At 49.0% G+C, this 27,870-nt stretch overlaps 1 protein-coding gene across 1 annotated transcript in view; it reads right to left on the reverse strand.

Annotated features, from left to right (window-relative positions):
• Positions 1-954: 954 nt before the first annotated feature.
• LOC123485594 (ankyrin-3-like) overlaps positions 955-27,870 on the reverse strand; it is a gene marked incomplete at its 3' end in the record, with an annotated part of 90,669 nt that continues 63,753 nt past the window's right edge. Inside the window, exons 2-4 of the mRNA XM_045216604.1 lie at positions 4,901-5,002; positions 3,364-3,462; positions 955-1,053 (exon numbers count right to left, since the gene is read on the reverse strand). Coding sequence (XP_045072539.1) covers positions 955-1,053; positions 3,364-3,462; positions 4,901-5,002 — 300 coding nt within the window. The remainder of the gene's footprint in view (positions 1,054-3,363; positions 3,463-4,900; positions 5,003-27,870) is intronic.

A 27,870-nucleotide genomic window follows, 5' to 3' on the forward strand; every position in this document is an offset into this window, starting at 1 on the left:
GGTCTAGAGCACAATAGGCCTCCCAGTGGTCTAGGAGCACATATAGGCCTCCCAGTGGTCTACAGCACATATAGGCCTCCCAGTGGTCTAGGAGCACATATAGGCCTCCCAGTGGTCTACAGCACATATAGGCCTCCCAGTGGTCTAGAGCACATATAGGCCTCCCAGTGGTCTAGAGCACATATAGGCCTCCCAGTGGTCTACAACACATATAGGCCTCCCAGTGGTCTACAGCACATATAGGCCTCCCCAGTGGTCTACAGCACATATAGGCCTCCCAGTGGTCTAGGGCCCAATAGGCCTCCCAGTGGTCTAGGGCCCATATAGGCCTCCCAGTGGTCTACAGCACATATAGGCCTCCCAGTGGTCTAGAGCACATATAGGCCTCCCAGTGGTCTACAGCACTATTGTTTGCCTTCAACATATAATAAAACAATCAAATCTACTGCCTACAAATTTGTGAATTTATTATAATCCACATAAGAATTGCCAAGAGCCGCTGTAGCACATAGCCTGGATAAGGTACAACGTAGGTACGGTGTGCATTCTATACAAACACCACTTCTAGCCTGGATAAGGTACAACGTAGGTACGGTGTGCATTCTATACAAACACCACTTCTAGCTGCCCCCTGGTGGCCATTCTACATATTTGTTCAGATATTCAAATCCTCCTGCGACGAAAGGGGCCAAATTAAGATCCAACATCTTTAGTGCCCTCCAAGCTCATCACTAAGCTCAGGACCCTGGGACTGAACACCTCCCTCTGCAACTGGATGCTGGACTTCCTGACAGGCCGCTGCCAGGTGATGAGGGTAGGCAATAACAGATCCGCCACGCTGATCCTCAACACGGGGGCCCCTCAGGGGAGCGTGCTTAGTCCCCTCCTGTACTCCCTGTTCACCCACGACTGTGTGACCGCGCACGACTACAACACCATCATTATATGACTCACCTGAGACTGTGCGTTGATGTTAGCTCCGTTGGTCACCAGCTCCTTCACTACATCCACCTGACCAGCCAGAGACGCTATGTGGAGAGCTGTGTTCCCTTTCTAGAAAGACACAGGGAGGTATGGGGATAGGGAGAGAGAGGGAGTGTAGGGGGAGAGAGAGAGAGAGAGAGAGAGAGAGAGAGAGAGAGAGAGAGAGAGAGAGAGAGAGAGAGAGAGAGAGAGAGACAGAGAGAGAGAGAGCCAGAGAGAGAGAGAGAGAGAGAGAGCGAGAGAGAGAGAGAGAGAGAGAGAGAGAGAGAGAGAGAGAGAGAGAGAGAGAGAGAGAGAGAGAGAGCCAGAGAGAGAGAGAGAGAGAGCGAGAGAGAGAGAGCCAGAGAGAGAGAGTAGAGAGAGAGAGCCGAGAGAGAGAGAAGCAGACAGACAGACAGACAGACAGACAGACAGACAGACAGACAGACAGACAGAGAGACAGAGAGAGAGAGACAGTGAGATAATGTATCCTGTCAGTCAGGAACAGCTGCTGTTCTGTTACTTCCTCTAGCACCCTCTACATATAATATAGCTTGTTCTGTTCCTTCCTCTAGCACCCTCTACATATAATATAGCTTGTTCTGTTACTTCCTCTAGCACCCTCTACATATAATATAGCTTGTTCTGTTCCTTCCTCTACCACCCTCTCCATATAATATAGCTTGTTCTGTTCCTTCCTCTAGCACCCTCTACATATAAATATAGCTTGTTCTGTTCCTTCCTCTAGCACCCTCTACATATAATATAGCTTGTTCTGTTACTTCCTCTAGCACCCTCTACATATAATATAGCTTGTTCTGTTACTTCCTCTAGCACCCCCTCTACATATAATATAGCTTGTTCTGTTCCTTCCTCTAGCACCCTCTCCATATAATATAGCTTGTTCTGTTCCTTCCTCTACCACCCTCTACATATAATATAGCTTGTTCTGTTACTTCCTCTAGCACCCTCTACATATAATATAGCTTCTTGGCCCAAATGGCACCCTATTTCCTACATAGTGCACTACTTTTGACCAGAGCTCTATGGGGTACCATTTGGGACTCTCCTTCCTCTAACCCTACTAACCCTGGGAACATGCTGCTGATGTTATAGGAGTAGAGAGTAGCAACATGTACATAGACAAGGACTCCATATAGTAGCTGTGGATTACTACCTGCTTCCTGTGATCTCCACGTTCTATAGTGGTGAGAATGAAAGGTGGTGATGTGACTTTGGAGCTGTGCTGAGACGGCTCCCTGCTCTGATAGGCTGAGACAGCATGGTCCTGCCGGCTCCCTGCTCTGATAGGCTGAGACAGCATGGTCCTGCCGGCTCTCTGCTCTGATAGGCTGAGACAGCATGGTCCTGCCGGCTCTCTGCTCTGATAGGCTGAGACAGCATGGTCTGCCGGCTCTCTGCTCTGATAGGCTGAGACAGCATGGTCCTGCCGGCTCTCTGCTCTGATAGGCTGAGACAGCATGGTCCTGCCGGCTCTCTGCTCTGATAGGCTGAGACAGCATGGTCCTGCCGGCCTCTGCTCTGATAGGCTGAGACAGCATGGTCCCTGCCGGCTCTCTGCTCTGATAGGCTGAGACAGCATGGTCCTGCCGGCTCTCTGCTCTGATAGGCTGAGACAGCATGGTCCTGCCGGCTCTCTGCTCTGATAGGCTGAGACAGCATGGTCCTGCCGGCTCTCTGCTCTGATAGGCTGAGACAGCATGGTCCTGCCGGCTCTCTGCTCTGATAGGCTGAGACAGCATGGTCCTGCCGGCTCTCTGCTCTGATAGGCTGAGACAGCATGGTCCTGCCGGCTCCCTGCTCTGATAGGCTGAGACAGCATGGTCCTGCCGGCTCTATGCCTGATAGGCCCATTGATATGATGCCACAGCTTTAACTCAGCACTCTGATAGGCCCATTAACTGTGTTGTCATTAATATAGACACATTCTACATGGCATCCTATCCCCTATGTAGTGAGATCCCAATAACTAGAGCCCTATAGGTGACTGACTCCTCCCTCCCTCCTCCCTATAGGTGACCAGTCAGGGACTGACTCCTCCCTCCCTCCTCCCTATAGGTGACCAGTCAGGGACTGACTCCTCCCTCCCTCCTCCCTATAGGTGACCAGTCAGGGACTGACTCCTCCCTCCCTCCTCCCTATAGGTGACCAGTCAGGGACTGACTCTCCCTCCCTCCTCCCTAGGTGACCAGTCAGGGACTGACTCCTCCCTCCCTCCTCCCTATAGGTGACCAGTCAGGGACTGACTCCTCCCTCCCTCCTCCCTATAGGTGACCAGTCAGGGACTGACTCCCCCCTCCCTCCTCCCTATAGGCTACAAGTCAGGGCTCCTCCTATCTTATTACCAACTTGTCAGAGGAGGAGAGGGGCGGGGCTAACCTTAGTTGCTGCGTCCACATTGGCTCCCAGCTTGATGAGTTCTGTAACCACCTCCACATGGCCTTCTTTAGAGGCAAGATGGAGGGCGTTGAGGCCATTCTACAGGAGGACAGAGAACACAGAGAGATAGTGGTGAACACAGAGAGATAGTGGAGAACACAGAGAGATAGTGGAGAACACAGAGAGATAGTGGTGAACACAGAGAGATAGTGGTGAACACAGAGAGATAGTGGTGAACACAGAGAGATAGTGGAGAACACAGAGAGATAGTGGTGAACACAGAGAGATAGTGGAGAACACAGAGAGATAGTGGAGAACACAGAGAGATAGTGGTGAACACAGAGAGATAGTGGTGAACACAGAGAGATAGGTGGTGAACACAGAGAGATAGTGGTGAACACAGAGAGATAGTGGAGAACACAGAGAGATAGTGGTGAACACAGAGAGATAGTGGTGAACACAGAGAGATAGTGGTGAACACAGAGAGATAGTGGTGAACACAGAGAGATAGTGGAGAACACAGAGAGATAGTGGTGAAACACAGAGAGATAGTGGAGAACACAGAGAGATAGTGGAGAACACAGAGAGATAGTGGTGAACACAGAGAGATAGTGGGTGAACACAGAGAGATAGTGGTGAACACAGAGAGATAGTGGTGAACACAGAGAGATAGTGGTGAACACAGAGAGATAGTGGTGAACACAGAGAGATAGTGGTGAACACAGAGAGATAGTGGTGAACACAGAGAGATAGTGGTGAACACAGAGAGATAGTGGAGAACACAGAGAGATAGTGGTGAAAACAGAGAGATAGTGGTGAACACAGAGAGATCAGGATCTATGGATCATCCAGATCAGAACTAACATTTACAAACAACTAATATAGCTTATGGGCTGGGTTTCACTGAGGAGAATTCTAAAGAAAGATGAGGGGAGTTGTCTATCTGACCTGGTTGGGTTAGGGGGTCAGAGCTTAGGGGTTAGGGGTCAGGGGGTCATGGATAGGGACTGACCTGGTTACAGAAGTTGATTTCGACCACAGACTATATGGTTAGGGGGTTAGGTTTTAGGGATCAGTCTATATGGTTAGGGGTTAGGTTTTAGGGATCAGGGGTTAAGGGTCAGGGGTCATGGTTAGGGCCCTGGTTACAGATGTTGTGTTCGACCCCAGTCTATATGGTTAGGGGTTAGGTTTTAGGGATCAGTCTATATGGTTAGGGGTTAGGTTTTAGGGATCAGTCTATATGGTTAGGGGGTTAGGGTTTAGGGATCAGTCATATGGTTAGGGGTTGGGAGGTTTTAGGATCAGTCTATATGGTTAGGGGTTAGGGTTTAGGGATCAGTCTATGGTTAGGGTTAGGTTTTAGGGATCAGTCTATATGGTTAGGGGTTAGGTTTTAGGGATCAGTCTATATGGTTAGGGGTTAGGTTTTAGGGATCAGTCTATATGGTTAGGGGTTAGGTTTTAGGGATCAGTCTATATGGTTAGGGGTTAGGTTTTAGGGATCAGGGGTTAAGGTTAATGGTTAGGGACTGACCTGGTTACAGATGTTGATTTCGACCCCAGTCTTCAGGTAATCCAAAGCCTTCTCTAGGTTCCCTGCCCGGGCTGCCCTCAGGTAGCTGGCATTACTGTCAGACTGGAAGACAGAGAGAGATCACCTAGTTTACTATCTACACTGAGTGGACAGTTAGTACCCCATGGATACTGCATTCACACACACACACACACACACACACACACACACACACACACACACACACACACACACACACACACACACACACACACACACACACACACACACACACACACACACACACACACACACACACACACACATAACACACACACATATGCCAGTTAGTTCATCATATATAGTGCATTGAAGATCAACACCAGAGAAGATCAATGTGATTATTGGAAGGGCCAACCTCAGGTGAGCTGGTGAGCGCTGAGACAGTCTCCACCCTGACAGAGAACAGCCCTTTCTAAAGACACCAGCTCCAATCTCACAACCTGACAACTGGCTGCTGATCAACAGACAAGTAGTCTCTGATGATTAACAGACAGTAGTCTCTGATGATTAACAGACGGTAGTCCCTGATGATTAACAGACAGTAGTCCCTGATGATTAACATACAGTAGTCCCCGATTAACAGACAGTAGTCCCTGATGATCAACAGACAGTAGTCCCTAAGCTGATTAACAGACAGTAGTCCCTGATGATTAACAGACAGTAGTCCCTGATTAACAGACAGTAGTCCCTGCTGATTAACAGACAGTAGTCCCTGCTGATTAACAGACAGTAGTCCCTGCTGATTAACAGACAGTAGTCCCTGATTAACAGACAGTAGTCCTGATTAACAGACAGTAGTCCCTGATTAACAGACAGTAGTCCCTGGTGATTAACAGACAGTATTCCCTGATGATTAACAGACAGTAGTCCCTGATGATTAACAGACAGTAGTCCCTGATGATTAACAGACAGTAGTCCCTGATGATTAACAGACAGTAGTCCCTGATTAACAGACAGTAGTCCCTGATTAACAGACAGTAGTCCCTGATGATTAACAGACAGTAGTCCCTGATTAACAGACAGTAGTCCCTGATGATTAACAGACAGTAGTCCCTGATGATTAACAGACAGTAGTCCCTGATTAACAGACAGTAGTCCCTGATGATTAACAGACAGTAGTCCCTGATTAACAGACAGTAGTCCTGCTGATTAACAGACAGTAGTCCCTGATGATTAACAGACAGTAGTCCCTGATTAACAGACAGTAGTCCCTGCTGATTAACAGACAGTAGTCCCTGCTGATTAACAGACAGTAGTCCCTGATGATTAACAGACAGTAGTCCCTGATTAACAGACAGTAGTCCCTGATTAACAGACAGTAGTCCCTGATGATTAACAGACAGTAGTCCCTGATTAACAGACAGTAGTCCCTGATGATTAACAGACAGTAGTCCTGATGATTAACAGACAGTAGTCCCTGATTAACAGACAGTAGTCCCTGATTAACAGACAGTAGTCCCTGATGATTAACAGACAGTAGTCCCTGATTAATAGACAGTAGTCCCTGCTGATTAACAGACAGTAGTCCCTGATGATTAACAGACAGTAGTCCCTGATTAACAGACAGTAGTCCTGCTGATTAACAGACAGTAGTCCCTGATGATTAACAGACAGTAGTCCCTGCTGATTAACATACAGTAGTCCCTGATTAACAGACAGTAGTCCCTGATTGACAGACAGTAGTCCCTGATGATTAACATAGAGTAGTACCTGTTGATTAACAGACAGTAGTCCCTGCTGATTAACAGACAGTAGTCCCTGATGATTAACACAAAGTAGTCCCTGATTAACAGACAGTAGTCCCTGCTGATTAACAGACAGTAGTCCCTGCTGATTAACAGACAGTAGTCCCTGATGATTAACAGACAGTAGTCCCTGATGATCAACAGACAGTAGTCCCTGCTGGTTAACAGACAGTAGTCCCTGCTGATTAACAGACAGTAGTCCCTGATTAACAGACAGTAGTCCCTGATTAACAGACAGTGGTCCCTGCTGATTAACAGACAGTAGTCCCTGATGATTAACAGACAGTAGTCCCTGATGATTAACAGACAGTAGTCCCTGATGATTAACAGACAGTAGTCCCTGCTGATTAACAGACAGTAGTCCCTGCTGATTAACAGACAGTAGTCCCTGATTAACAGACAGTAGTCCCTGATGATTAACAGACAGTAGTCCCTGCTGATTAACAGACAGTAGTCCCTGATTAACAGACAGTAGTCCCTGATGATTAACAGACAGTAGTCCCTGCTGATTAACAGACAGTAGTCCCTGCTGATCAACAGACAGTAGTCCCTGCTGATTAACAGACAGTAGTCCCTGCTGATTAACAGACAGTAGTCCCTGCTGATTAACAGACAGTAGTCCCTGATGATCAACAGACAGTAGTCCCTGCTGATTAACAGACAGTAGTCCCTGCTGATTAACATACAGTAGTCCCTGCTGATCAACAGACAGTAGTCCCTGCTGATTAACAGACAGTAGTCCCTGATTAACAGACAGTAGTCCCTGATTAACAGACAGTAGTCCCTGATTAACAGACAGTAGTCCCTGGTGATTAACAGACAGTATTCCCTGATGATTAACAGACAGTAGTCCCTGATGATTAACAGACAGTAGTCCCTGATGATTAACAGACAGTAGTCCCTGATGATTAACAGACAGTAGTCCCTGATTAACAGACAGTAGTCCCTGATTAACAGACAGTAGTCCCTGAGTGATTAACAGACAGTAGTCCCTGATTAACAGACAGTAGTCCCTGATGATTAACAGACAGTAGTCCCTGATGATTAACAGACAGTAGTCCCTGATTAACAGACAGTAGTCCCTGATGATTAACAGACAGTAGTCCCTGATTAACAGACAGTAGTCCCTCTGATTAACAGACAGTAGTCCCTGATGATTAACAGACAGTAGTCCCTGATTAACAGACAGTAGTCCCTGCTGATTAACAGACAGTAGTCCCTGCTGATTAACAGACAGTAGTCCCTGATGATTAACAGACAGTAGTCCCTGATTAACAGACAGTAGTCCCTGATTAACAGACAGTAGTCCCTGATGATTAACAGACAGTAGTCCCTGATTAACAGACAGTAGTCCCTGATGATTAACAGACAGTAGTCCCTGATGATTAACAGACAGTAGTCCCTGATTAACAGACAGTAGTCCCTGATTAACAGACAGTAGTCCCTGATGATTAACAGACAGTAGTCCCTGATTAATAGACAGTAGTCCCTGCTGATTAACAGACAGTAGTCCCTGATGATTAACAGACAGTAGTCCCTGATTAACAGACAGTAGTCCCTGCTGATTAACAGACAGTAGTCCCTGATGATTAACAGACAGTAGTCCCTGATTAATAGACAGTAGTCCCTGCTGATTAACAGACAGTAGTCCCTGATGATTAACAGACAGTAGTCCCTGATTAACAGACAGTAGTCCCTGCTGATTAACAGACAGTAGTCCCTGATGATTTACAGACAGTAGTCCCTGCTGATTAACATACAGTAGTCCCTGATTAACAGACAGTAGTCCCTGATTGACAGACAGTAGTCCCTGATGATTAACATACAGTAGTCCCTGCTGATTAACAGACAGTAGTCCCTAATGATTAACAGACAGTAGTCCCTGATGATTAACACAAAGTAGTCCCTGATTAACAGACAGTAGTCCCTGCTGATTAACAGAGCAGTAGTCCCTGCTGATTAACAGACAGTAGTCCCTGATGATTAACAGACAGTAGTCCCTGATGATCAACAGACAGTAGTCCCTGCTGGTTAACAGACAGTAGTCCCTGCTGATTAACAGACAGTAGTCCCTGATTAACAGACAGTAGTCCCTGATTAACAGACAAGTGGTCCCTGCTGATTAACAGACAGTAGTCCCTGATGATTAACACGACAGTAGTCCCTGATGATTAACAGACAGTAGTCCCTGATGATTAACAGACAGTAGTCCCTGCTGATTAACAGACAGTAGTCCCTGCTGATTAACAGACAGTAGTCCCTGATTCAACAGACAGTAGTCCCTGATGATTAACAGACAGTAGTCCCTGCTGATTAACAGACAGTAGTCCCTGATCAACAGACAGACAGTAGTCCCTGATGATTAACAGACAGTAGTCCCTGCTGGTTAACAGACAGTAGTCCCTGCTGATTAACAGACAGTAGTCCCTGCTGATTAACAGACAGTAGTCCCTGCTGATTAACAGACAGTAGTCCCTGCTGATTAACAGACAGTAGTCCCTGATGATCAACAGACAGTAGTCCCTGCTGATTAACAGACAGTAGTCCCTGCTGATTAACATACAGTAGTCCCTGCTGATCAACAGACAGTAGTCCCTGCTGATTAACATACAGTAGTCCCTGCTGATTAACAGACAGTAGTCCCTGCTGATTAACAGACAGTAGTCCCTGATGATCAACATACAGTAGTCCCTGCTGATTACACATACAGTAGTCCCTGATGATTTACAGACAGTAGTCCCTGATTAACAGACAGTAGTCCCTGATTAACAGACAGTAGTCCCTGATGATCAACAGACAGTAGTCCCTGCTGATTAACATACAGTAGTCCCTGCTGATTAACAGACAGTAGTCCCTGATTAACAGACAGTAGTCCCTGATGATCAACAGACAGTAGTCCCTGCTGATTAACATACAGTAGTCCCTGCTGATTAACATACAGTAGTCCCTGATGATTAACAGACAGTAGTCCCTGCTGATTAACAGACAGTAGTCCCTGATGATTAACAGACAGTAGTCCCTGATGATTAACAGACAGTAGTCCCTGCTGATTAACAGACAGTAGTCCCTGATGATCAACAGACAGTAGTCCCTGCTGATTAACAGACAGTAGTCCCTGATGATTAACAGACAGTAGTCCCTGCTGATTAACAGACAGTAGTCCCTGCTGCTTAACAAACAGTAGTCCCTGATGATTAACAGACAGTAGTCCCTGCTGATTAACAGACAGTAGTCCCTGATGATTAACATACAGTAGTCCCTGCTGATTAACAGACAGTAGTCCCTGATGATCAACAGACAGTAGTCCCTGCTGATTAACATACAGTAGTCCCTGCTGATTAACAGACAGTAGTCCCTGATGATTAACAGACAGTAGTCCCTGATGATTAACAGACAGTAGTCCCTGCTGATTAACAGACAGTAGTCCCTGCTGATTAACAGACATTAGTCCCTGATGATTAACAGACAGTAGTCCCTGCTGATTAACAGACAGTAGTCCCTGATTAACAGACAGTAGTCCCTGCTGATTAACAGACAGTAGTCCCTGATTAACAGACAGTAGTCCCTGCTGATTAACAGACAGTAGTCCCTGCTGATTAACAGACAGTAGTCCCTGATGATTAACAGACAGTAGTCCCTGCTGATTAACAGACAGTAGTCCCTGCTGATTAACAGACAGTAGTCCCTGCTGATTAACAGACAGTAATCCCTGATTAACAGACAGTAGTCCCTGATTAACAGACAGTAGTCCCTGATTAACAGACAGTAGTCCCTGATTAACAGACAGTAGTCCCTGATGATTAACAGACAGTAGTCCCTGCTCCTGTTATACAGTACATTGGCTACCTGCCAGGGAGACAGACAGAGACAGACAGAAACCATGGCAACATTATAGCTGGCTCTGTGCACTGTTTGTCTGTTAGATAGGCTATCAGAGTAGCATTGTGCAGAGTGTTTATTGAACCTTTATTTAACTAGGCAAGGCAGTTAAGAACACATTCTTCTTTACAATGACGGCCTACACCGGCCAAACCCGCACGGCGCTGGGCCAATTGTGCGCCGCCCTATGGGACTCCCAATCAAGGCCGGTTGTGATACAGCCTGGAATCGAACCAGGGTCTGTAGTGACGCCTCAAGCACTGAGATGCAGTGCCTTAGACCGCTGCGCCACTCGGGAGCCCAGATACAGCAAGAGTGTTGTTATGGAGAATATGAGTAATATCTGGGCTGTAAACAGATAGTAATATATGGGCTGTAAACAGATAGTAATATAGGGCTGTAAACAGAGAGTAATATATGGGCTGTAAACAGATAGTAATATCTGGGCTGTAAACAGATAGTAATATCTGGGCTGTAAACAGATAGTAATATATGGGCTGTAAACAGATAGTAATATATGGGCTGTAAACAGATAGTAATATCTGGGCTGTAAACAGATAGTAATATATGGGCTGTAAACAGATAGTAATATATGGGCTGTAAACAGATAGTAATATCTGGGCTGTAAACAGATAGTAATATATGGGCTGTAAACATATAGTAATATATGGGCTGTAAACAGATAGTAATATCTGGGCTGTAAACAGATAGTAATATGGGCTGTAAACAGATAGTAATATATGGGCTGTAAACAGATAGTAATATATGGGCTGTAAACAGATAGTAATATATGGGCTGTAAACAGATAGTAATATATGGGCTGTAAACAGATAGTAATATATGGGCTGTAAACAGATAGTAATATCTGGGCTGTAAACAGATAGTAATATAGTTCGGGCTGTAAACAGATAGTAATATATGGGCTGTAAACAGATAGTAAATATATGGGCTGTAAACAGAGAGTAATATATGGGCTGTAAACAGATAGTAATATATGGGCTGTAAACAGATAGTAATATATGGGCTGTAAACAGATAGTAATATATGGGCTGTAAACAGATAGTAATATATGGGCTGTAAACAGATAGTATGGGATGTAAACAGATAGTAATATATGGGCTGTAAACAGAGAGTAATATGGGCTGTAAACAGATAGTAATATATGGGCTGTAAACAGATAGTAATATATGGGCTGTAAACAGATAGTAATATATGGGCTGTAAACAGATAGTAATATATGGGCTGTAAACAGATAGTAATATCTGGGCTGTAAACAGATAGTAATATCTGAGCTGTAAACAGATAGTAATATCTGGCTGTAAACAGATAGTAATATATGGGCTGTAAACAGATAGTAATATATGGGCTGTACAGACAAACAGATAGTAATATATGGGCTGTAAACAGATAGTAATATATGGGCTGTAAACAGATAGTAATATATGGGCTGTAAACAGATAGTAATATATGGGCTGTAAACAGATAGTAATATATGGGCTGTAAACAGATAGTATGGGCTGTAAACAGATAGTATATATGGGCTGTAAACAGAGAGTGGATATATGGGCTGTAAACAGATAAAGTAATATGGGTGTAAACAGATAGTAATATATGGGCTGTAAACAGAGAGTAATATATGGGCTGTAAACAGATAGTAATATCTGGGCTGTAAACAGATAGTAATATATGGGCTGTAAACAGAGAGTAATATATGGGCTGTAAACAGATAGTATGGGATGTAAACAGATAGTAATGGGCTGTAAACAGAGAGTAATATATGGGCTGTAAACAGATAGTAATATCTGGATGGCTGTAAACAGATAGTATATATGGGCTGTAAACAGAGAGTAATATATGGGCTGTAAACAGATAGTAATATATGGGCTGTAAACAGATAGTAATATATGGGCTGTAAACAGATAGTAATATATGGGCTGTAAACAGATAGTAATATATGGGCTGTAAACAGATAGTAATATATGGGCTGTAAACAGATAGTAATATATGGGCTGTAAACAGATAGTAATATATGGGCTGTAAACAGATAGTAATATGGGCTGTAAACAGATAGTAATATATGGGCTGTAAACAGATAGTAATATATGGGCTGTAAACAGATAGTAATATATGGGCTGTAAACAGATAGTAATATATGGGCTGTAAACAGATAGTAATATATGGGCTATAAAGGAGGAAGTGACAATGTCAGTGAGCAGCAGAGAAGGATGCTGAGTGTGGTTTACGTAGAACCAGATCCACTATATAGATGTATGTGTTTAGCTTCATCAACCTAATGCTATGGGAGGTGAATTCCATTCCATTAACAAAACCCCAGATCTCTACAACCAAAGCTCTACCGTAGCCTCACTCCTCCTAGGAAGACTCCCAGACTCCCTGTGCTCAGACTAGATGAGGAACACAGAGTATCTGTCAGGAGACCGGGGGAGGAGAAGGGGAGACAGGGGAGGAGAAGGGGAGACAGGGAGACGGGAGGAGAAGGGGAGACAGGGGGAGAAGAGGGAGACAGGGGAGGAGAAGGGGAGACAGGGGAGGAGAAGGGGAGATAGGGGAGGAGAAGGGAGATAGGGAGACAGGGGGAGGAGAAGGGAGACAGGGGGGGAGAAGGGGAGACAGGGGAGGAGAAGGGAAGGGAGAGAAGGGGATAGGGAGAGGAGGAGGGAGATAGGGGAGATAGGGAGGAGAAGGAGAGACAGGGGGACAGGGGAGGAGAAGGGGAGACAGGGGGGGAGAAGGGGAGACAGGGGAGGAGAAGGGAGACAGGGGAGGAGAAGGGGAGACAGGGTAGGAGAAGGGGAGACAGGGGGGAGAGGAGAGACAGGGGAGGAGAAGGGGAGATAGGGGAGACAGGGGGAGGAGAAGGGGACAGGGAGGAAGAAGGGGAGATAGGGAGGAGAAGGAGAGACAGGGGAGGAGAAGGGGAGATAGGGGAGGAGAAGGGGAGATAGGGGGAGGAGACAGGGGAGAGGGAGGGAGACAGGGGGGAGAGGGGGGAGGAGAAGGGGAGACAGGGGGAGGGAGAAGGGGAGACAGGGGAGGAGAAGGGAGATAGGGAGGAGAAGGAGAGACAGGGGAGGGAGAAGGGGAGATAGGGGAGGAGAAGGGGAGATAGGGGAGGAGAAGGGGAGATAGGGGAGGAGAAGGAGAGACAGGGGAGGAGAAGGGGAGATAGGGGGGAGAAGGAGAGACAGGGAGGAGAAGGAGAGACAGGGGAGGAGGAAGGGAGACAGGGGGAGGGAGAAGGAGACAGGGGAGACAGGGGGAGGAGAGGGGGAGACAGGGGGAGACAGGGGAGGAGAAGGGGAGACAGGGGAGAGAAGGGGAGACAGGGTAGGAGAAGGGGAGACAGGGAGAGAAGGGGAGACAGGGGGAGGAGAAGGGAGACAGGGGGAGGAGAAGGGGAGATAGGGGAGACAGGGGAGGAGAAGGGGAGACAGGGTAGGAGAAGGGGAGACAGGGGAGGAGAAGGGAGACAGGGAGGAGAAGGGGAGATAGGGGAGAGAAGGAGAGACAGGGGAGGAGAAGGAGAGACCAGGGAGGAGAAGGGGAGACAGGGGAGGAGAAGGGGAGACAGGGGAGGAGAAGGGGAGACAGGGGGAGGAGAAGGGGAGACAGGGGAGGAGAAGGGGAGACAGGGGAGAGAAGGGGAGATAGGGAGGAGAAGGGGGAGACAGGGAGAGAAGGGAGATAGGGGAGGAGAAGGGGAGATAGGGGAGATAGGGGGGAGGAGAAGGAGAGACAGGGGAGACAGGGGAGGAGAAGGGGAGACAGGGGAGACAGGGGGAGAGAAGGGGAGACAGGGGAGAAGGAGATAGGGAGGAGAAGGGGAGATAGGGGAGATAGGGGAGGAGAAGGAGAGACAGGGGGAGGGAGAAGGGGAGATAGGGGAGGAGAAGGAGAGACAGGGAGGAGAAGGGGAGATAGGGGAGGAGAGGAGAGACAGGGGAGGAGAAGGGAGAGAGGGAGGAGAAGGAGAGACAGGGAGGAGAAGGGGAGACAGGGGGAGGAGAAGGGAGACGGGAGAGAGAAGGGGAGCAGGGGAGGAGGGGAGACAGGGGAGGAGAAGGGGAGACGGAGGAGAAGGGGAGACAGGGAGACGGGGAGGAGAAGTGAGACAGGAGAGGAGATGGGAGACATGGGAGGAGACGGGGAGGAGGGGAGGGAGTGGAGGGAGACAGGGGAGGTGAAGGGGAGATAGGGGGGAGGAGAAGGGGAGACGGGAGGAGAAGGGAGACAGGGAGACGGGAGGAGAAGTGGAGACAGGAGAGAGAGGGAGGAGGGGGAGGGAGAGGAGGAGACAGGGGGAAGAGAAGGGGGAGACAGGGGAGGAGAAGAGAGACAGGAGAGGAGAAGAGGAGACTGGAGAGACAGGGGAGGAGAAGGGAGATAGGGGGAGGAGAAGGGGAGACAGGGGAGGAGAAGGAGAGACGGAGAGGAGAAGGGAGACAGGGAGGAGACGGGAGGAGGGGGGGGAGTGGAGGAGACAGGGGGAGGTGAAGGGAGACAGGGGAGGAGAAGGGGAGACGAGGGGGAGGAGAAGGAGACGGAGAGGAGAAGGGAGACAGGGGAGAGACGGGGGAGGAGGGGGGAGGGAGTGGAGGAGACAGGGGGAGGTGAAGGGGGACAGGGAGGAGAAGGGGAGACAGGAGAAGGGGAGACAGGGGAGGAGAAGGGGAGACAGGGGAGGAGAAGGGGAGACAGGGGAGACAGGGGAGACAGGGGAGGAGAAAGGGAGACAGGGGAGACAGGGGAGACAGGGAGGAGAAGGGGAGACAGGGGAGACAGGGGAGGAGAAGGGGGAGACAGGGAGGGGAGAAGGAGAGACAGGGGAGGAGAAGGGGGAGACAGGGGAGGAGAAGGGGGAGACAGGGAGACAGGGGAGACAGGGGGAGAAGGGGGAGACAGGGGAGACAGGGGAGACAGGGGAGACAGGGGAGAGAAGGGGAGACAGGGGAGACAGGGGGAGGAGAAGGGAGAGACAGGGGGAGGAGAAGGGGAGACAGGGGAGGAGAAGGGGAGACAGGGGAGGAGAAGGGGGAGACAGGGGAGGAGAAGGGAGACAGGGGAGACAGGGGAGACAGGGGAGGAGAGAAGGGGAGACAGGGAGACAGGGGAGACAGGGGAGAGGGAGAAGGGGAGACAGGGGGAGACAGGGGGAGGAGAAGGGGAGACAGGGAGGGGAGAAGGAGAGACAGGGGAGACCGGGAGGAGAAGGGGAGACAGGGGGAGGAGAAGGGGAGACAGGGGGAGGTGAAGGGGGAGATAGGGGAGGAGAAGGGGAGAGAGAGAGAAGTGGAGACAGGAGAGGGAGACGGGAGGAGGGGAGGTTGGAGAGGAGGGGGAGGAGGAGACAGGAGGAGGAGGAGGTTGAGGGAGGAAGGTGTGTCTCTCTGATCTTGGTGCAGTGCCGTAGTGTAGCAAAAGATTTCTGATCCTGACACACCCTCACACACACCACACCACACACACACCACACCACACACACACACACACACCACATACCACACACACACACACACACACCACACACGCCACATACCACACACGCCACATACCACACACACACCACACACACACACACACACACACACCACACCACACACGCCACATACCACACACACACACACCACAGACACACACATCACACACGCCACATACCACACACACACCACACACACACCACACACATCACACCACACACGCCACATACCACACACACACCACACACACACACACACACACACCACAGACACACACACACCACAGGCAGCGGGCACTCTGCAGTCTGCACACACATAGTCCCCCACTGCCTGAGCGTCTGCAGTCTGAGGCTGATAGCTGATAAATACAGTGGGGAAAAAAAGTATTTAGTCAGCCACCAATTGTGCAAGTTCTCCCACTTAAAAAGATGAGAGAGGCCTGTAATTTTCATCATAGGTACACGTCAACTATGACAGACAAAATGAGGAAAAAAAATCCAGAAAATCACATTGTAGGATTTTTAATGAATTTATTTGCTAATTATGGTGGAAAATAAGTATTTGGTCAATAACAAAAGTTTCTCAATACTTAGTTATATACCCTTTGTTGGCAATGACACAGGTCAAACGTTTTCTGTAAGTCTTCACAAGGTTTTTCACACACTGTTGCTGGTATTTTGGCCCATTCCTCCATGCAGATCTCCTCTAGAGCAGTGATGTTTTGAGGCTGTCGCTGGCAACACGGACTTTCAACTCCCTCCAAAGATTTTCTATGGGGTTGAGATCTGAGACTCCAGGACCTGGAAATGCTTCTTTACGGGGCCTACCCTTAGTGCCCTCGGGCGGTGTGTTTGGGATCATGTCATGCTGAAAGACCAAGCCACGTTTCATCTTCAATGCCCTTGCTGATGGAAGGAGGTTTTCACTCAAAATCTCACGATACATGGCCCCATTCATTCTTTCCTTTACACAGATCAGTCGTCCTGGTCCCTTTGCAGAAAAACAGCCCCAAAGTATGATGTTTTCACTCCCATGCTTCACAGTAGGTATGGTGTTCTTTGGATGCAACCTCAGCATTCTTTGTCCTCCAAACACGTGCGAGTTGAGTTTTTACCAAAAAAGTTATATTTTGGTTTCATCTGACCATATGACATTCTCCCAATCCTCTTCTGGATGCACTCTAGCAAACTTCAGACGGGCCTGGACATGTACTGGCTTAAGCAGGGGACACGTCTAGCACTGCAGGATTTGAGTCCCTGGCGGCGTAGTGTGTTACTGATGATAGGCTTTGTTACTTTGGTCCCAGCTCTCTGCAGGTCATTCACTAGGCCCCCCCGTGTGGTTCTGGGATTTTTGCTCACCGTTCTTGTGATCATTTTGACCCCACGGGTGAGATCTTGCGTGGAGCCCCAGATCGAGGGAGATTATCAGTGGTATTGTATGTCTTCCATTTCCTAATAATTGCTCCCACAGTTGATTTCTTCAAACCAAGCTGCTTACCTATTGCAGATTCAGTCTTCCCAGCCTGGTGCGGGTCTACAATTTTGTTTCTGGTGTCCTTTGACAGCTCTTTGGTCTTGGCCATAGTGGAGTTTGGAGTGTGACTGTTTGAGGGTTGTGGACAGGTGTCTTTTATACTGATAACAAGTTCAAACAGGTGCCATTAATACAGGTAATCAGTGAGGACAGAGGAGCCTCTTAAAGAAGAAGTTACAGGTCTGTGAGAGACCAGAAATCTTGCTTGTTTGTAGGACCAAATACTTATTTTCCACCATAATTTGCAAATAAATTCATTAAAAATCCTACAATGTGATTTTCTGGATTTTCTTTTCTCAATTTGTCTGTCATAGTTGACGTGTACCTATGATGAAAATTACAGGCCTCTCTCATCTTTTTAAGTGGGAGAACTTGCACAATTGGTGGCTGACTAAATACTTTTTTTCCCCACTGTATAGCTGAGTCTGCAGAACGCTTCATGAGGTTACACAGCACAAACTAGAGGTTACTGAGGTTACACAGCACAAACTAGAGGTTACTGTGGTTACACAGCACAAACTAGAGGTTACTGAGGTTACACAGCACAAACTAGAGGTTACTGTGGTTACACAGCACAAACTAGAGGTTACTGTGGTTACACAGCACAAACTAGAGGTTACTGAGGTTACACAGCACAAACTAGAGGTTACCGTGGTTACACAGCACAAACTAGAGGTTACTGTGGTTACACAGCACAAACTAGAGGTTACTGTGGTTACACAGCACAAACTAGAGGTTACTGTGGTTACACAGCACAAACTAGAGGTTACTGAGGTTACACAGCACAAACTAGAGGTTACTGAGGTTACACAGCACAAACTAGAGGTTACTGAGGTTACACAGCACAAACTAGAGGTTACTGTGGTTACACAGCACAAACTAGAGGTTACTGAGGTTACACAGCACAAACTAGAGGTTACTGAGGTTACACAGCACAAACTAGAGGTTACACAGCACAAACTAGAGGTTACTGTGTGTCTGTAGAATGCTTCATGAGGTTACACAGCACAAACTAGAGGTTACCGTGGTTACACAGCACAAACTAGAGGTTACTAAGGTTACACAGCACAAACTAGAGGTTACTGAGGTTACACAGCACAAACTAGAGGTTACTGTGTGTCTGTAGAATGCTTCATGAGGTTACACAGCACAAACTAGAGGTTACTGAGGTTACACAGCACAAACTAGAGGTTACTGGGGTTACACAGCACAAACTAGAAAGTTACTGAGGTTACAGCACAAACTAGAGGTTGCTGGGGTTACACAGCACAAACTAGAGGTTACTGTGTGTCTGTAGAATGCTTCATGAGGTTACACAGCACAAACTAGAGGTTACTGTGGTTACACAGCACAAACTAGAGGTTACTGAGGTTACACAGCACAAACTAGAGGTTACTGTGGTTACACAGCACAAACTAGAGGTTACTGTGTGTCTGGAGAATGCTTCATGAGGTTACACAGCACAAACTAGAGGTTACTGTGGTTACACAGCACAAACTAGAGGTTACTGTGTGTCTGTAGAATGCTTCATGAGGTTACACAGCACAAACTAGAGGTTACTGTGGTTACACAGCACAAACTAGAGGTTACTGAGGTTACATAGCACAAACTAGAGGTTACTGAGGTTACACAGCACAAACTAGAGGGTTACTGAGGTTTACACAGCACAAACTAGAGGTTACTGAGGTTACACAGCACAAACTAGAGGTTACACAGCACAAACTAGAGGTTACTGAGGTTACACAGCACAAACTAGAGGTTACTGAGGTTACACAGCACAAACTAGAGGTTACTGAGGTTACACAGCACAAACTAGAGGTTACTGAGGTTACACAGCACAAACTAGAGGTTACTGAGGTTACACAGCACAAACTAGAGGTTACTGAGGTTACACAGCACAAACTAGAGGTTACCGTGGTTACACAGCACAAACTAGAGGTTACTGAGGTTACACAGCACAAACTAGAGGTTACTGAGGTTACACAGCACAAACTAGAGGTTACTGTGTGTCTGTAGAATGCTTCATGAGGTTACACAGCACAAACTAGAGGTTACTGTGGTTACACAGCACAAACTAGAGGTTACTGAGGTTACACAGCACAAACTAGAGGTTACTGTGGTTACACAGCACAAACTAGAGGTTACTGTGTGTCTGTAGAATGCTTCATGAGGTTACACAGCACAAACTAGAGGTTACTGTGGTTACACAGCACAAACTAGAGGTTACTGAGGTTACACAGCACAAACTAGAGGTTACTGAGGTTACACAGCACAAACTAGAGGTTACTGAGGTTACACAGCACAAACTAGAGGTTACTGAGGTTACACAGCACAAACTAGAGGTTACACAGCACAAACTAGAGGTTACTGAGGTTACACAGCACAAACTAGAGGTTACTGAGGTTACACAGCACAAACTAGAGGTTACTGAGGTTACACAGCACAAACTAGAGGTTACTGAGGTTACACAGCACAAACTAGAGGTTACTGAGGTTACACAGCACAAACTAGAGGTTACTGAGGGTTACAGCACAAACTAGAGGTTACTGAGGTTACAGCACAAACTAGAGGTTACTGAGGTTACACAGCACAAACTAGAGGTTACTGTGGTTACACAGCACAAACTAGAGGTTTACTGAGGTTCACAGCACAAACTAGAGGTTACCGTGGTTACACAGCACAAACTAGAGGTTACTGTGGTTACACAGCACAAACTAGAGGTTACTGAGGTTACACAGCACAAACTAGAGGTTACTGTGGTTACACAGCACAAACTAGAGGTTACTGAGTGTCTGTAGAATGTTACACTAGAGGAGGTTACTGTGTGTCTAATGGTATATTCCTTGGGTAACCCCCCTCCTCTTTGTCTAATGGTATTGTCCTTCCTTGGGTAACCCCCCTCCTCTTTGGCAATGGTATACTCCTTGTAACCCCCTCCTCTTTGTCTAATGGTATTGTCCTTCCTTGGGTAACCCCCCTCCTCTTTGGCTAATGGTATACTCCTTGGGTAACCCCCCTCCTCTTTGGCTAATGGTATACTCCTTGGTAACCCCCTCCTCTTTGTCTAATGGTATACTCCTTGTAACCCCCTCCTCTTTGTCTAATGGTATACTCCTTAGGTAACCCCCCCTCCTCTTTGGCTAATGGTATACTCCTTGGGTAACCCCCCTCCTCTTTGTCTAATGGTATACTCCTTGGGTAACCCCCCTCCTCTTTGGCTAATGGTATACTCCTTGGGTAACCCCCCTCCTCTTTGTCTAATGGTATACTCCTTGGGTAACCCCCCTTCCTCTTTGTCTAATGGTAAACTCCTTGGGTAACCCCCTCCTCTTTGTCTAATGGTATACTCCTTGGGTAACCCCCTCCTCTTTGCCTAATGGTATTGTCCTTAGGTAACCCCCCCCCACCCCCACCCCCTCCTCTTTGTCTAATGGTATATTCCTTGGGTAACCTCCCTCCCTCTTTGTCTAATGGTAAACTCCTTGGGTAACCCCCTCCTCTTTGTCTAATGGTATACTCCTTCGGGTAACCCCCTCCTCTTTGTCTAATGGTATACTCCTTGGGTAACCCCCCTCCTCTTTGTCTAATGGTATTGTCCTTGGGTAACCCCCCTCCTCTTTGTCTAATGGTATACTCCTTGGGTAATCCCCCTCCTCTTTGTCTAATGGTATACTCCTTGGTAACCCCCCTCCTCTTTGTCTAATGGTATACTCCTTGGGTAACCCTCCTCTTTGTCTAATGATATTGTCCTTGGGTAACCCCCCTCCTCTTTGTCTAATGGTATACTCCTTGGGTAACCCCCCTCCTCTTTGTCTAATGGTATACTCCTTGAGTAACCCCCCTCCTCTTTGTCTAATGGTATTGTCCTTCCTTGGGTAACCCCCCTCCTCTTTGTCTAATGGTATACTCCTTGGGTAACCCCCCTCCTCTTTGTCTAATGGTATTGTCCTTCCTTGGGTAACCCCCCTCCTCTTTGTCTAATGGTATACTCCTTGGGTAACCCCCTCCTCTTTGTCTAATGGTATACTCCTTGGGTAACCCCCCTCCTCTTTGTCTAATGGTAAACTCCTTGGGTCCTCCCCCCTCACAGGGCTGACGCTGAGGTCAATCTGTTTATCACCTGTTCTTTCTAGATATGTAGCGCCTCGCTAGAGAAATAATCCCACAGCATCAGTCTCCCCCGTCACAGACCCTAACCCTGCCACAGACCCTAACCCTAACCTAACCCTAACCCTAACCTAACCCTAACCTAACCCAGACCCTAACCCTGCCACAGACCCTAACCCTGCCACAGACCCTAACCCCCTGCCACAGACCCTAACCCTAACCTAACCTAACCCTAACCTAACCTAACCTAACCCTGCCACAGACCCTAACCTAACCTAACCCAACCTAACCCCTAACCCTAACCTGCCACAGACCCTAACCCTAACCCTGCCACAGACCCTAACCCTGCCACAGACCCTAACCCTGCCACAGACCCTAACCCTAACCTAACCCCAACCCTAACCCTGCCACAGACCCTAACCCTGCCACAGATCCTAACCCTGCCACAGACCCTAACCCTAACCCTGCCACAGACCCTAACCCTGCCACAGACCCTAACCCTGCCACAGACCCTAACCCTGCCACAGACCCTAACCCTAACCTAACCCCAACCCTGCCACAGACCCTAACCCTGCCACAGACCCTAACCCTAACCCTGCCACAGACCCTAACCCTAACCCTGCCACAGACCCTAACCCTAACCCTGCCACAGACCCTAACCCTGCCACAGACCCTAACCGTGCCACAGACCCTAACCCTGCCACAGACCCTAACCCTGCCACAGACCCTAACCCTGCCAAAGACTTCTCCAGAAAAAAATATCCTGCATTTCACAATCTACCACAGACGGTTCCTTTCATACAATAATCCAACAGGAAACAGATAGTTGATGAAGTTCAACAACTCCTGCCATGTTGAGCGGTACCGGAGCACCAAGTCTGGGACCAACAGGACCCTGAACAGCTTCCACCCCCAAGCCATTAGACTGCTGAACAGTTCAACCACCCACACACAGAGGAGGTTACTGTCTGGGACCAACAGGACCCTGAACAGCTTCCACCCCCAAGCCATTAGACTGCTGAACAGTTCAACCACCCACACACAGAGGAGGTTACTGTCTGGGACCAACAGGACCCTGAACAGCTTCCACCCCCAAGCCATTAGACTGCTGAACAGTTCAACCACCCACACACAGAGGAGGTTACTGTCTGGGACCATCAGGACCCTGAACAGCTTCACCCCCAAGCCATTAGACTGCTGAACAGTTCAACCACCCCACACACAGAGGAGGTTACTGTCTGGGACCAACAGGACCCTGAACAGCTTCCACCCCCAAGCCATTAGACTGCTGAACAGTTCAACCACCCCACACAGAGAGGAGGTTACTGTCTGGGACCAACAGGACCCTGAACAGATTCCACCCCCAAGCCATTAGACTGCTGAACAGTTCAACCACCCACACACAGAGGAGGTTACTGTCTGGGACCAACAGGACCCTGAACAGCTTCCACCCCCAAGCCATTAGACTGCTGAACAGTTCAACCACCCACACACAGAGGAGGTTACTGTCTGGGACCAACAGGACCCTGAACAGCTTCCACCCCCAAGCCATTAGACTGCTGAACAGTTCAACCACCCACACACAGAGGAGGTTACTGTCTGGGACCAACAGGACCCTGAACAGCTTCCACCCCAAGCCATTTGACTGCTGAACAGTTCAACCACCCCACACACAGAGAGGTTACTGTGGGACCATCAGGACCCTGGAACAGCTTCCACCCCCAAGCCATTAGACTGCTGAACAGTTCAACCACCCACACACAGAGGAGGTTACTGTCTGGGACCAACAGGACCCTGAACAGCTTCCACCCCCAAGCCATTAGACTGCTGAACAGTTCAACCACCCAGACACAGAGGAGGTTACTGTCTGGGACCATCAGGACCCTGAACAGCTTCCACCCCAAGCCATTGGACTGCTGAACAGTTCAACCACCCACACACAGAGGAGGTTACTGTCTGGGACCAACAGGACCCTGAACAGCTTCCACCCCCAAGCCATTAGACTGCTGAACAGTTCAACCACCCACACACAGAGGAGGTTACTGTCTGGGACCAACAGGACCCTGAACAGCTTCCACCCCCAAGCCATTAGACTGCTGAACAGTTCAACCACCCACACACAGAGGAGGTTACTGTCTGGGACCAACAGGACCCTGAACAACTTCCACCCCCAAGCCATTAGACTGCTGAACAGTTCAACCACCCACACACAGAGGAGGTTACTGTCTGGGACCAACAGGACCCTGAACAGCTTCCACCCCCAAGCCATTAGACTGCTGAACAGTTCAACCACCCACACACAGAGGAGGTTACTGTCTGGGACCAACAGGACCCTGAACAGCTTCCACCCCCAAGCCATTAGACTGCTGAACAGTTTCAACCACCCCACACACAGAGGAGGTTACTGTCTGGGACCAACAGGACCCTGAACAGCTTCCACCCCCAAGCCATTAGACTGCTGAACAGTTCAACCACCCACACACAGAGGAGGTTACTGTCTGGGACCAACAGGACCCTGAACAGCTTCCACCCCCAAGCCATTAGACTGCTGAACAGTTCAACCACCCACACACAGAGGGAGGTTACTGTCTGGGACCAACAGGACCCTGAACAGCTTCCACCCCCCAAGCCATTAGACTGCTGAACAGTTCAACCACCCACACACAGAGGAGGTTACTGTCTGGGACCAACAGGACCCTGAACAGCTTCCACCCCCAAGCCATTAGACTGCTGAACAGTTCAACCACCCACACACAGAGGAGGTTACTGTCTGGGGACCAACAGGACCCTGAACAGCTTCCACCCCCAAGCCATTAGACTGCTGAACAGTTCAACCACCCACACAGAGGAGGAGGTTACTGTCTGGGACCAACAGGACCCTGAACAGCTTCCACCCCCAAGCCATTAGACTGCTGAACAGTTCAACCACCCACACACAGAGGAGGTTACTGTCTGGGACCAACAGGACCCTGAACAGCTTCCACCCCCAAGCCATTAGACTGCTGAACAGTTCAACCACCCACACACAGAGGAGGTTACTATCTGGGACCAACAGGACCCTGAACAGCTTCCACCCCAAGCCATTAGACTGCTGAACAGTTCAACCACCCACACACAGAGGAGGTTACTGTCTGGGACCATCAGGACCCTGAACAGCTTCCACCCCCAAGCCATTAGACTGCTGAACAGTTCAACCACCCCACACACAGAGGAGGTTACTGTCTGGGACCAACAGGACCCTGAACAGCTTCCACCCCCCAAGCCATTAGACTGCTGAACAGTTCAACCACCCACACACAGAGGGAGGTTACTGTCTGGGACCAACAGGACCCTGAACAGATTCCACCCCCAAGCCATTAGACTGCTGAACAGTTTAACCAACACACACAGAGGAGGTTACTGTCTGGGACCAACAGGACCCTGAACAGCTTCCACCCCCAAGCCATTAGACTGCTGAACAGTTCAACCACCCCACACACAGAGGGAGGTTACTGTCTGGGACCAACAGGACCCTGAACAGCTTCCACCCCCAAGCCATTAGACTGCTGAACAGTTCAACCACCCACACACAGAGGAGGTTACTGTCTGGGACCAACAGGACCCTGAACAGCTTCCACCCCCAAGCCATTAGACTGCTGAACAGTTCAACCACCCACACACAGAGGAGGTTACTGTCTGGGACCATCAGGACCCTGAACAGCTTCCACCCCCAAGCCATTAGACTGCTGAACAGTTCAACCACCCACACACAGAGGAGGTTACTGTCTGGGACCAACAGGACCCTGAACAGCTTCCACCCCCAAGCCATTAGACTGCTGAACAGTTCAACCACCCACACACAGAGGAGGTTACTGTCTGGGACCAACAGGACCCTGAACAGCTTCCACCCCCAAGCCATTAGACTGCTGAACAGTTCAACCACCCACACACAGAGGAGGTTACTGTCTGGGACCAACAGGACCCTGAACAGCTTCCACCCCAAGCCATTAGACTGCTGAACAGTTCAACCACCCACACACAGAGGGAGGTTACTGTCTGGGACCAACAGGACCCTGAACAGATTCCACCCCCAAGCCATTAGGACTGCTGAACAGTTCAACCACCCACACACAGAGGAGGTTACTGTCTGGGACCAACAGGACCCTGAACAGCTTCCACCCCCAAGCCATTAGACTGCTGAACAGTTCAACCACCCACACACAGAGGAGGTTACTGTCTGGGACCAACAGGACCCTGAACAGCTTCCACCCCCAAGCCATTAGACTGCTGAACAGTTCAACCACCCACACACAGAGGAGGTTACTGTCTGGGACCAACAGGACCCTGAACAGCTTCCACCCCCAAGCCATTAGACTGCTGAACAGTTCAACCACCCACACACAGAGGAGGTTACTGTCTGGGACCAACAGGACCCTGAACAGCTTCCACCCCCAAGCCATTAGACTGCTGAACAGTTCAACCACCCCACACACAGAGGAGGTTACTGTCTGGGACCATCAGGACCCTGAACAGCTTCCACCCCCAAGCCATTAGACTGCTGAACAGTTCAACCACCCACACACAGAGGAGGTTACTGTCTGGGACCAACAGGACCCTGAACAGCTTCCACCCCCAAGCCATTAGACTGCTGAACAGTTCAACCACCCACACACAGAGGAGGTTACTGTCTGGGACCAACAGGACCCTGAACAGCTTCCACCCCCAAGCCATTAGACTGCTGGAACAGTTCAACCACCCACACACAGAGGAGGTTACTGTCTGGGACCAACAGGACCCTGAACAGCTTCCACCCCAAGCCATTAGACTGCTGAACAGTTCAACCACCCACACACAGAGGAGGTTACTGTCTGGGACCAACAGGACCCTGAACAGCTTCCACCCCCAAGCCATTAGACTGCTGAACAGTTCAACCACCCACACACAGAGGAGGTTACTGTCTGGGACCATCAGGACCCTGAACAGCTTCCACCCCCAAGCCATTAGACTGCTGAACAGTTCAACCACCCACACACAGAGGAGGTTACTGTCTGGGACCAACAGGACCCTGAACAGCTTCCACCCCCAAGCCATTAGACTGCTGAACAGTTCAACCACCCACACACAGAGGAGGTTACTGTCTGGGACCATCAGGACCCTGAACAGCTTCCACCTCCAAGCCATTAGACTGCTGAACAGTTCAACCACCCACACACAGAGGAGGTTACTGTCTGGGACCAACAGGACCCTGAACAGCTTCCACCCCCAAGCCATTAGACTGCTGAACAGTTTAACCACCCACACACAGAGGAGGTTACTGTCTGGGACCAACAGGACCCTGAACAGCTTCCACCCCCAAGCCATTAGACTGCTGAACAGTTCAACCACCCACACACAGAGGAGGTTACTGTCTGGGACCAACAGGACCCTGGAACAGCTTCCACCCCCAAGCCATTAGACTGCTGAACAGTTCAACCACCCACACACAGAGGAGGTTACTGTCTGGGACCATCAGGACCCTGAACAGCTTCCACCCCCAAGCCATTAGACTGCTGAACAGTTCAACCACCCACACACAGAGGAGGTTACTGTCTGGGACCAACAGGACCCTGAACAGCTTCCACCCCCAAGCCATTAGACTGCTGAACAGTTCAACCACCCACACACAGAGGAGGTTACTGTCTGGGACCAACAGGACCCTGAACAGATTCCACCCCCAAGCCATTAGACTGCTGAACAGTTTAACCACACACACACAGAGGAGGTTACTGTCTGGGACCAACAGGACCCTGAACAGCTTCCACCCCCAAGCCATTAGACTGCTGAACAGTTCAACCACCCACACACAGAGGAGGTTACTGTCTGGGACCAACAGGACCCTGAACAGCTTCCACCCCCAAGCCATTAGACTGCTGAACAGTTCAACCACCCACACACAGAGGAGGTTACTGTCTGGGACCAACAGGACCCTGAACAGCTTCCACCCCCAAGCCATTAGACTGCTGAACAGTTCAACCACCCACACACAGAGGAGGTTACTGTCTGGGACCATCAGGACCCTGAAACAGCTTCCACCCCCAAGCCATTAGACTGCTGAACAGTTCAACCACCCACACACAGAGGAGGTTACTGTCTGGGACCAACAGGACCCTGAACAGCTTCCACCCCCAAGCCATTAGACTGCTGA

Source organism: Coregonus clupeaformis, unplaced genomic scaffold (assembly GCF_020615455.1).
Source record: "Coregonus clupeaformis isolate EN_2021a unplaced genomic scaffold, ASM2061545v1 scaf0748, whole genome shotgun sequence".
NCBI lineage: Eukaryota > Metazoa > Chordata > Actinopteri > Salmoniformes > Salmonidae > Coregonus > Coregonus clupeaformis.